Genomic DNA, 10,436 nt, shown 5'->3' with positions numbered 1-10,436 from the left:
GCAGCATCACTGGGACACTGTGTCTGGGATCAGCTCACAGCTAACAAGCACATCCCCACACTAAAAAGCAAAAAGCAGGAAATTCATGTTCTAATTTTATGATAAAAGTTGAAGAGGTACCAAAGAATGAACATTTGCTCTCAACTAGATGAGGGTCAGGCCAAGTACGTGGCCAGGTTAGAACCAACCAGAGCCCCTCAAATAACCAATTCTGCTGTCTCCAGAGGTGCCAAAGCCTTTCAGATGGGCCAGTCCTCCAAACACAGACATTCCATAGCTGTCAGGTAACAGTTTCAACCTTGGAAGAGAAGGAAGAGGCAGGAGAAGAGAGAGGGGGAAGCGTTATTCCTCCCTCTCACAGGGAAAACAGAAACCCCAAAGAGCAAGGAGCTGCATCTTCCCTGGAGATACCACTTCAATTGGCATCAAGGAGTCCATCTTTATAGAGCTTTTCAGTGCAGGGGCAGTCAGGCAACCACTCTCCTCTGGTTACCCTTAGAACAGGATGAGGAGGGGTACTGGAGCAGGGCATGTCCTGGGCAAACAACTTCTCACTCCTATGCACAGCAGAAAAGGAGCTTGGAACTTGCTAGCCCCTCAGCTGCACGGGCAGTCCTCTTTTTCTCAAGGGCTCAGACTTCTCCCTCCCTAATTGAGGTCGCCTGCTTTGGACAGATCCAGTTGCTTACTCAGAGCTCTCTTCCACCTCCTTCTGTTTCTTCTTTTTCTTCTTCTTGGTGCTGCTGGTCTCACTGGTCTGCAAAGAGGATTGAGAGTTCAGGAATTAATCAAAAAGGTGTCACTCACTGCTCGTTTCAGAAGGACAATCCAGCCCCACGTGAAAGCTATCACAGCACTCACAGAAATCTTCCACCTCCCATTCTTACACACATTTATCCTGGATGCACAAGGGACAGACAGCAATTCTTCCCAACACTTGAACCACACCACGGCAGCATGCTGTTACATACCACTTCTATTTGTTCTGCCCCGCTCTCAGCTGCTTCTTTGGCTTTCTTTTCTTTCTTCTTCTTCTTCTTCTCCTTTTTGCTCAGCTCCTCTGGTGGAGGAGTGGCCGGGGATGGAGGGCTCACAGCCTCATTTTCACTCTCTGACTCTCGCTTCCTCTGTTAGGAAAGCACAGTCAGACCACCTTCCAGAAGAGCTCAAGAGATGGAAAAGCTGTCTGCAAGCCCATCACAACGGGCGTTTTTTCCCCACTTTAAACTTTTCAGTAAGCAATGTTTGAACAGGAGTGAGAACTACAGACTGCCAGAGGTCCCTTCCAGCATACAGGATAGGGATTCCTTTCTGCCAGAAAGGCACCCCAACTTCTTAAGTGTTTCCTGTACCCCAAATCCTCCCATGTGAAACACTGCTGCACTTCCCATGCACATGTGGCAAGCCTTGATTTAGATCTTTACATCAGTGCAGAAGTCCTAACTCAAGGAACTCTAGATACAACGTTTGCATGGACTCCTCAGATAAAACTTTCACTCTAATCTCCAGAAACATTCCCTGGCACAGTGATCTGGCACTGTAGCTCCATCCAGTGTATCTCCTCGGACACTGCAGCTTTTACAGAATTCATTCCTTCTTACTGTGCTACAGCATTCATACACAAAGACAGGGACCAAAAGGACGGAGCAGGAGCCCTCACAGGGACAGGCTCAACCACTGAAGTAGTAAGCACAAGATTTAAGGCAGCTTTCAGAGCCCAAACAACCTTAAACCAGAGAGCAGTAGTACTCACTTTCGGAGCCTTCTCCACCTCTGACACAGCCTGAGGAACTTTGGCTGCCTCTTTCTTGGACGTCTCCCTAAAAGAGAAGAAACCCTGGGCTGAGTGGGACTGCTGTTTCTTTCCATGGGCACAACCCCCCCCTCCCCCTCACTAAGGCTCCCGAACCTGCCCCAGGCATAGGGGAGAGGAGCTCAGTGTGGGGATGACCTGCAGCCTGCACCAGTGCCAGCTGGACAGGACAACAGCAAGGCCTCCCCTCTTTCATTTGGCAGACTGACTCCCTCTAGAGCCACAGGCACAGGCTACAGAGGGATAACCGTCTGCTCAGGGCCTTTCACTCCAGCCTGGCACACCACCAGCACACTCCCTGTGACTTTGAGGAACACAGCTAAACACCAAGGGTCCAGATAGCAAATCCACCTTGGGCCAGGTACGAAACACTAAGCACAAAAGGCAGTGCCCAGAACAGTGCTCACAGCAAGCAGCCCATCACTGTGCCCACCACTCTGAAGCTGCACACCCTGTACCCACCTGTAATCCACGTACTCCTTCTTCCAGGAGTCTGGTGTGCACTCGTTGGGCTTTCCGTGTTTGTCCAGCAGCCCTTTCTGGATCATCATCTTCTTTTGACTGGCCTGAGAGCAAAGGGCAGGAGGTCAGAGTGCAGCTCCACGAAGGAGACACCATCCCTTGAGCTTTGGCCACCCACCCTAAGGAATAACCCAGGAACAAGCCAAGGCAACAACTGCACTGTCACTGACTTAACCATTCTGAGAACCCCCTGACAGCTCACAGGAAACACCCACTGCACAGCAGCCTGCAAGTCTCAGACAAGGAACAGGCAGGAGGTATCCCATCAGTAACTAAAGGCTGATCTGTGAGAGATGTAACAGCAGCAGATGACTGCGTTATCACTGAACTCAGATCCTTGGTCCAGTTTTTCCTCCAGCTTAACGACCTACAACATTTCAACTGAAGCATTCCCACTGCACAGCTCCCCAGCCCTCCAGAGCCATCAGCATGGGGTGATAGATGAAGGTCATCTTTGCACAGAGTGCTAGTGCCAACCAGTTGACATCATTTGGCTCTTTACCACAGGAGGGTTCAAGCACAGACCTGAGGTGCCTGCAGCCCCACAGCTGGGCTCCCACCACCACCCTGGCACCGCTGAGTCCCCAGCTGCTCACCTTGGGACCGAGGCCCCATTTGCGGGGATACGTGTCTCTCTCCATGATTACTCTCTTGATCTTTGCTACCACGCCATGGTCACAGGTAGAAATGACTGCAGTGGTCATCAAGGCAATGGCTGCAGAAGCAAGCAGGGAGCTGACAAACACTTCAAAACTGCAAGAGTACGAATGCAGGAACTTGCTGGGTTCAGGCTGTTACTCCTCTGGCAGCACAAAGGAGAAAGAAGCCACCAGCAATGCCACAACCCCCTCAAAACCTCACTGAAGGCAAGCTCTGCACTAAAGCTTCACAAAGACACCCTGCTCAAAGGCAGCGAGCTGATGTGACCACAGTGGAGGTTAAAAATGTTCCTCCTGCTGCCAGTGAGGCACAGCTGGGAACATCATCAGGTGGCAGTATGCGATCAGATGTCATCCCTCGTCTCAGTGGGGACAGAGCCCCCCCACAAAGAGGGGCCCTGACCCTGCCAGCACTGCTTTGCTCCTGCAGGCAGCCAGCCACGCACCACAGCAGCCCCCAGCACGACACTGGGGGACTGTGGGGCCTCTGGAGGCTGCACGGCACCCAGACCCTAGAACAGGAATCGGGGTGCTGCAGGAGGGCAGTGCCACCGCACTCAGAGAATGGATAAACTTCATCATCACCTCACACACAGCACACCTGAGCTCTGTGCAGCTCAAACACTGAGGAAAGCTTCACGACTTGCCAAGGAATAGGCTTTAAGGGATCACTACTTAAAACTCACACGTGTGGGGGCTCGGCTGCTACACCCCCACTGGAATGTAGTTTGTTACTTCTGCATTGAGGTGAGTGCAGGGAATAAGCAGCTCCATACCTAGGCAGATAGCTTCTCCTTTTGTGGTGATGACTACAATCTCCTGATTAAGCTCAATACCATCTTCGTACCTCAGGACACCAGGCAGCATGATCTTGGCTCCATAGCAAATGGCATTAACCTAAAGAAGAGGGGAACAGGAAGGCCTGTAAGCTACCAGAGTGAAATCAGGGCAAGAAGTACCTCTAATATTTTACCTTCCCACTGCCATCACTGTTATTATTAACACGTTTCTAACTGACTACCAATACTAGGTCCTACTCAGCACACAACAGGACAGTGCTGTGCCCCACAAGGATCCCGACCCCTCACTGATGAGCAGCACCATGCAGGACACCAGCTCTGTGTGCGTCGGGCAGCCCTACCTCAGGAACTCACCGCACTGTCTTTCATGACAAGCCTCTTGTGTGAGGTGAGCAGTTTCTCCAGGGGCAGGATGACCCGCCGCAGGTAGCTGTCATCCTTGTTGTTGTCATACTGCCACTGTGCATCCAGCACGTCGTGCATGGTCACCATGTTGTCCTGCAAAGACATGACCCCTCTGAGCTCCCCGACCTGCCACCGGCTTGAAGCATGCACAAAAGACACTGCTGAAGCCTGATGGCAAACAGCGTGCTGGAAAGGAGCAAGAAATAGATTCCTGATTCAGAAATCTGTAACATCTCCCTGGAAAAGGTGAGAACAAGTGTGCTGCTTTGGCAGCTCGAGGTCAGTCTCATCTCTGCTGCTTCAGGCTTCAATCTGCCCCACACCCAGATCAAGTGTGCAAGCTCTGTCTACACGAAACACTTTCCAAGTGTGACCAGTCTTAAATACCTGGGACTTCTGGACAATTAGATGAGTGAACAGAAGCCTAAATTAATCAGCTCATCAATGTGTAACATGGAATAAGTGGAAGCAGCTGCAGCCATCCTTCACCTGCGGTTCAGAAATGACTGCCAGTGACTGCATCCCTGGTAAGAGCACAGACAGGGAAGCACTTACACTGTGATAATCTGGCTTTGCAAGCAGAATGGGGAGTGGGGAGTTCCTGGAGTTTGAATGGGGAGTGAGATCCAGAAAGGACCAGATGGAAAAGTGGGAAAGCGTTCAAGATCACACAGAACTGCACGTCCTGAGCTCACTTTGCTATGGCACACTCCCTGCACTGCACCCTGACAACAAGTGATCCCTCAGCTGAGGGGACAGCTCACGTGCCCAAATGAGACAAGTGCATGGTTTGTAGGCTGAGAAACACAGGTGGCATAAAACAAGCTTTCAGACACCAGGGTGCACTTCCCAGTCACTTCTGTCCCAAAGCTTAATTACCAGAACAGGGACAAGACCCTGAACTGAACTCAACACTTTGGTTCCAGACCGCGTAGACAAGTCCCACACTTCCAGGTCCATTCACAACAGCTCCGAGTCACTGTGCAGCTGAACCCTCCTCCAAAACCAAAGACTGTTCTGAGGGAATCCTGCAATCCCTCCCAGTTCCCAGTTAGCTGGTCATGGGCAGATCAGCACCCTACCATCTCTCCCAGGATGCCCGATCGCACTCTCCGGAGCTCCTGCATTTGGCCCCCAACACCAAGCAGCAAACCAAGGTGGACGCAAAGCGTTCGGATGTACGTGCCCGCTTCACAGCTCACCCAGAAGATACCTGAAACACAGGAGAATTTATATGTGTAGCTACAAGTGAGCCACACCTGGAAGCCCAGCCCCGCCCAGAGCCATCAGCATGGGGTGATAGATGAAGGTCATCTTTGCACTGAGTGCTAATGCCATCTCGTTGACATCATTTGGCTCTTCAGAGAAGGGTGCAAAACTACCAAAAAAAAAAGTTGGTGAGATTCACTTCTCGATGTAAACAGCACACGAAGCATTTCCTGCTCCATCTGTATCTCAATACATTGCCAACAACGGGAAGCAGCATGCTTGAGCTGTGAGTGTGAGCAGACCAAGGCAGGAGAGCTGTACTTTACCTAACCTCCTCTCAGGATCATACTCCACCAGCTTGCTCTCGTAGATGGTTCTGACTCTCAGCTGTCGTTTGACGGCGGCGATGAGGGGCGGCCGCTGGAAGAGTGCTCCTGTCAGAGTTTCTATTGCCTGAAGGCAGAAGCAGAAGAAATACCACCTTAAGCCAGGCCATTAGCACAGCTGACACACGAGCTGTGTCACCTCAGGGGTTCCAGGAACGAGAATCCTCATCGCCACGCAGTTATCCCATACTTAAGGAAGCTGAAGTGAACCATCGATATCAAACACCCCCCCAGCTGCCAGTGAGGCACAGCTGGGAACATCATCAGGTGGCAGTATGTGATCAGATGTCATCCCTCGTCTCAGTGGGGACAGAGCCCCCCCACAAAGAGGGGCCCTGACCCTGCCAGCACTGCTTTGCTCCTGCAGGCAGCCAGCCACGCACCACAGCAGCCCCCAGCACGACACTGGGGGACTGTGGGGCCTCTGGAGGCTGCACGGCACCCAGACCCTAGAACAGGAATCGGGGTGCTGCAGGAGGGCAGTGCCACCGCACTCAGAGAATGGATAAACTTCATCATCACCTCACACACAGCACACCTGAGCTCTGCTCCTACCCCCTCATCTTCCACAGAAGCCGAGCTCTTTGCAGAGCGCCAGCGTGGCCAGCAGTGCTGAGACTTACCCTGGCAAGCTGAGCCTCACTTTCAATTGCATTGTGCAGCCGAACAATTCCCACATACTCTTTGCCTGAAAGAACGACAAGAGCAGTCAGGAGCGGCCACTTGCATTTAATGATGACCTCAAGGCACGCACTGGAGGTGCACACAGTAGGTTATTCTCCCCCCAAAACAATCTAAGCTGCATGTTTACTTCTTCACCAAGTTTGATGCCTTGAGACCTGCAGATTTGTGCCTTAAGTTCAGTTAGCACACGAAACCAGACTTTCTGACCTGTTTTCAACGACCTAAAAAAGCACAAATCCCAGACAGAGAAGCAATCAGAAAAACCACTAGAGACAGCATAGATGTGCCCTCAACAGCTGGAAGCAAGATGGATGAGCAATCCTTGAGCTCAAGGCAACGAAAGCTTAGGGAAGACCTTTCAAAGACAGCAATGGAAATCTTCTCCCCAAAAGAACTCTACACCTCCTCAGCCACTCTGACTGGTCCCAAGGCCACGAACCCACCTGCACTCTGCTGAGACTTGACCAGCCGTGTTGCCCTCTCAATGCACACAATGAGGCACCCTGTCACCTTGGGGTCCAGGGTGCCACTGTGCCCTGTCTTCTCTACTCGAAGGATGCGTCGGATCCACGCCACCACCTCGTGGGATGAGGGATTGGAAGGCTTGTCCAGGTTAATGAAGCCAGACCTACAGTGCAGGGTGACAGATTGAGAGCTACGTGTTGGGGCTAGCAACAGTAATGTGAAAAACGGGATGAGATTTGTCACAGTAACGTAGAAACGTTTCTGAATAAACAGGCAGGCGGGAGCTGAGCCATGGAGCACACACAGAGCTGCAGTGCTACCACTGCCCAGTATTTAATGCAGACAAAATACTGCAACTGAGCTCCAAGCAGACCCAAAGCCCCACACAAACTGAATGGTCCTCCAGAGAACTGCTCTGGTGTACACTGATCTGCAGAGCAGCCACAAAAACAGGACAAAGCCACCTTCACAGAAAGCAGCCAGCGAGTCCCAGGCAGACATCCACTGGTGAACAGCAAGACAGAGTGAAGAGGAAAGGAACAGAAAACTGGAACTGAGATGTTAATGGTTGGAAAAGAAATAAAACATCCTGGATTGATTCACTCACCTGACGTAGTCAGAGATCTCTCTCTTCAAGGGGTTAGCACCAGAAGGGAGGGGCGTGTAGTGTGTAGTCAGCACGTTTAGCTTGTCGAAGTTCTACAAAATAAAACAAGCAAAAAAAAACGATTGTAAGCAACACTGAACTGAGCAGAGACCAAGAACAGCACGGCTTCATCCCAGAGCAGCTCCCAGCTGTACAGGGGACGTTTGCATTCAGGTTTACAAACCTCCTCCAAAGGGAAAATGACTGAAACCGCAAAACGAGAGGCACAGAAAGGAGCAGAAGCACTGCCAGGAAGGGGTGGGGAAGCAGCACAGATAAATCTAGCAGAGCCCCACTGCTTTCAAAACGCAGAGCAGGAACCCGAATGAAACTCGAGCTTTAGGGCACGGGGACGGTTCTGCCGTGCTTCCCTTCAGGTCTTTACGGATCGTTACAGCGAGAAAGGCCGAGAGCCGCCGCCCCTCCACGCACGTGGTTACCTTCAGCAGCAGCGGCCACTGGGACGTGTCCAGCTGCGCCACGCGGGACTCGGGCTTGATGAGGAACTCCTCGGTGTGCTGGATGTCCTGCGGGGGCACAGCGAAGGCTCAGGGGGTGCCACGCGGCCGCGCTCAAACCGCCCCATCCCCTCCCCCACCCCCGGGGCGGCCGCACGGCGCCGGGCGGGACACGCGGAACCCATCGCGGCGCTCCGCCGGACCCCGCAGCCCCGCGCAGCCCTCACCGCCACGTCCTCGTCGGGCAGCGATCTCTTGTCCTTCTTCCGCCGTTTCTTCACGGAAGAACCTACGGGAGAGACGCGTTCAGCGGCCCGCGGGCCCCACGTGGCGTCCGCCGGCTCAGCGCCACCGCCACCGCCACCGCCACCGCCACCGCCGCCCCCACGGAGAGCGGCGGGGCCCAACGGAGCTCTCCGCGCCCCATCCCGCCGCTGTACCACGCACCGTCCGCGTCCGCCATGGCCGCGCCGCGTGGTGAGACCGCCGCGCCGAGAACGGAAAGGCCGCCCCGTCCCGACAGGCCCCGCTGCACCACGTGACCACAGGCGGGCGGAGCCGCTGCCTTAGGCTCCGCCCCCAACCGTGACCCCGCGCAGCACGCAGTGGCTCCGCTCGTTTGACCCCGCCCCTCGTGGTGACCCCGCCCCCTGTCGCTGGCCACGCCCATTTCGTGGTGGCCCCGCCCGCCGCCCCAATAAGCGATCTCCGCACGCCGGGCCGTGCTCGCACCACAGCTTTATTACAGACGCTGAGCTCGACCGAGACGTAGCGTTACATTCCCCGCCGGCGGGGCCGCGCTTACCGAGCCCGTCCCGCCGGGTGTCCCGCCGGGTGTCCCGCGTACGCGAATTCTGCAACGGTCCCGAGACAACAGGGACGCTGCTGGCACAGGACGCTGGCAGTCCAGTGACAGTCCGGGCGGCTTTCAGAGCCCGTGCCCCGCGGGGCTGAGCATGTCCTGCAGCACCAGATGCAACAGGTGGTTCTGCTCGGCGCTCAGCAGCGGCCACAGCTCGGCCTGCAACGCCCGCAGCGCGGCCGCATCCTTCTCCTGGCAGGCCAGCACGGCGGACTGGAGCAGCAGGAAGAGCTCTGCGGGCAGGTAGCTGGCAGCCGCCGGTAGCCCTCCGCCCGCGACCCCGCTCTCAGGCGCCTCCCAGCAGTACTGCTCCAGCGTGCGGGCGTGCTCGGGCGGCAGCTTGCCGGGCGGCGGCTGAAGGAGGAGCAGCAGCAGCACCCGCGACACCTCGCAGCGCACCAGCGCGTCCAGGAAAGCTCCACCGGGCGCGGTCCCGCCGCTCCCCCCGATCCCGGCTCCAGCCAACGCCTGCGCCCGGGTGAGCGCCGCGAGAGCTCCGGCGTAGTCGCGGCCCAGCAGCAGGCAGGAGGCGCGCTCCGTCAAGCAGCGCAGCGCCTCCAAGGGCAGCTTAGCGGCCGCCAGCAGCTCGGCAGCCCTCTGGAAGTGCGCGGCGGCGCGGGCGGGCCGGCCCGTATCGCGCAACGCCGCCGCCAGCTCCAAGCAGAGCCCGGCCGCCAGCGCCGGCTGCCCCCGCTCCAGGTGCAGGCGGGCGGCGAAGGCCCCGCAGCTCTGCGCCGCCGCCAGGTGCTCGCCGAAACCGCCGCGCAGGGCCAGGCGCTGCCGCAGGTCCCGCTCCTGGCGCAGGAAGAGCCGCGCCGCTTCGCCCAGCGCCGCCGCCTCGGCGGGGCCGTGGAAGAGGCTCTGCGCGCAGCGTGCCACCGCCAGCTGGCACCAGGCCGCGTAGGGCAGGCTCTCCTGGGCTCGCAGCTCCCGCGCCAGAGCCGCGAACTGCTCGGCCGCCTCCGCCACGTTCGGTTTCCGCAGGAAGCGCCGCCGCAGCTTGGCGGACACCAACCGGTACCGCGACAGGAAGTCCCCATCCCCGCCGCCGGGGCCCGGCCCGGGCCCGGAGCCGCCCGCCCCGCCGGGCCCCGAGCCGCCCGCCGCCGCCAGCATCGCGCGTCGCCGGGAAGTGACGTAATCACGTCGCGTTTCCCCTCCCGGCGCCTTATTTCGCCGAACCAATCAGCATCCATTTCCGGGTCAGGCGTCGGTACGGGGCGTGGTTATGTCTGGACCACGCCCACTTATGGGCGTGGTCACACCGTGCGGGCCTCGCTGTGTGCGTGCGGGGGTGCTCTTCCTGCGCTCAAAACCACGCGGGGGTGTCTCCGTGGGGGCAGCACCCAGAGGTGCACGTTGCAGAGTGACTGACAGCAGCTGCAGAAATGCCCTTGGAGGTCTCCAGGCTTTCTCTATTCACAGCTATTTCTCTGCTCGCTGTCTGGCAGGTTGGGTTTATCTTTTGTAATGACTCAGCGAGGACAGGAGGTGTGGCTGAGCCAGCAAAACACACTGAAACAAGGA

General features: G+C 56.4%; 2 protein-coding genes and 5 non-coding genes across 7 annotated transcripts; all 7 read right to left on the bottom strand.

Annotated features, from left to right (window-relative positions):
- Positions 1 to 16: 16 nt before the first annotated feature.
- On the bottom strand, positions 17 to 8,567 carry DKC1 (dyskerin pseudouridine synthase 1). Its single transcript, XM_065729344.1, has 15 exons — positions 8,495 to 8,567; positions 8,275 to 8,336; positions 8,030 to 8,116; positions 7,551 to 7,642; positions 6,922 to 7,106; positions 6,418 to 6,482; positions 5,735 to 5,861; positions 5,282 to 5,412; positions 4,149 to 4,292; positions 3,771 to 3,891; positions 2,932 to 3,050; positions 2,276 to 2,379; positions 1,754 to 1,820; positions 975 to 1,127; positions 17 to 757 (listed from the first exon to the last, which is right to left on the bottom strand). The coding sequence occupies exons 1-15, from the start codon at positions 8,508 to 8,510 to the stop codon at positions 686 to 688; spliced, it is 1,545 nt and encodes a 514-aa protein (XP_065585416.1). The 5' UTR covers positions 8,511 to 8,567; the 3' UTR covers positions 17 to 685.
- On the bottom strand, positions 2,755 to 2,830 carry LOC136044508 (small nucleolar RNA SNORD83). Its single transcript, XR_010621821.1, has one exon. It is a non-coding gene; the product is annotated as a small nucleolar RNA SNORD83 (small nucleolar RNA).
- On the bottom strand, positions 3,335 to 3,584 carry LOC136044510 (small nucleolar RNA SNORD17). Its single transcript, XR_010621823.1, has one exon. It is a non-coding gene; the product is annotated as a small nucleolar RNA SNORD17 (small nucleolar RNA).
- LOC136044515 (small nucleolar RNA SNORA36 family) lies at positions 4,988 to 5,121 on the bottom strand. The gene has a single exon (XR_010621828.1). It is a non-coding gene; the product is annotated as a small nucleolar RNA SNORA36 family (small nucleolar RNA).
- LOC136044512 (small nucleolar RNA SNORD83) lies at positions 5,481 to 5,556 on the bottom strand. Its single transcript, XR_010621825.1, has one exon. It is a non-coding gene; the product is annotated as a small nucleolar RNA SNORD83 (small nucleolar RNA).
- On the bottom strand, positions 6,072 to 6,321 carry LOC136044509 (small nucleolar RNA SNORD17). The gene has a single exon (XR_010621822.1). It is a non-coding gene; the product is annotated as a small nucleolar RNA SNORD17 (small nucleolar RNA).
- A 383-nt stretch (positions 8,568 to 8,950) lies between the features above and the next one.
- Positions 8,951 to 10,025, bottom strand: LOC136044433 (40-kDa huntingtin-associated protein-like). Its single transcript, XM_065729758.1, has one exon. It carries the CDS (start codon positions 10,023 to 10,025, stop codon positions 8,976 to 8,978), a length of 1,050 nt encoding a protein of 349 aa, XP_065585830.1. The 3' UTR covers positions 8,951 to 8,975.
- Positions 10,026 to 10,436: the final 411 nt, after the last annotated feature.

Source organism: Cyrtonyx montezumae, unplaced genomic scaffold, assembly GCF_038088225.1.
Source record: "Cyrtonyx montezumae isolate F1298 unplaced genomic scaffold, pur_monq_1.0 scaffold_11, whole genome shotgun sequence".
Lineage (NCBI taxonomy): Eukaryota > Metazoa > Chordata > Aves > Galliformes > Odontophoridae > Cyrtonyx > Cyrtonyx montezumae.
The sequence above is the reverse complement of the archived record's forward strand: the minus strand, read 5'-3'. Positions and strand labels throughout refer to the sequence as shown.

What these genes read in the sequence shown, in the direction of transcription:
- DKC1 (XM_065729344.1), bottom strand. An exon ending in TGCCCGACGAGGACGTGGCG is followed by an intron (nt 8,117 to 8,274) that starts GTGAGGGCTGCG and finishes GTGCCCCCGCAG; the next exon opens with GACATCCAGCACACCGAGGA. An exon ending in AAGGAGTACGTGGATTACAG is followed by an intron (nt 1,821 to 2,275) that starts GTGGGTACAGGG and finishes CTTCTCTTTTAG; the next exon opens with GGAGACGTCCAAGAAAGAGG.
- LOC136044433 (XM_065729758.1), bottom strand. Translation starts at nt 10,025, where the DNA reads ATGCTGGCGGCGGCGGGCGGCTCGGGGCCCGGCGGGGCGGGCGGCTCC.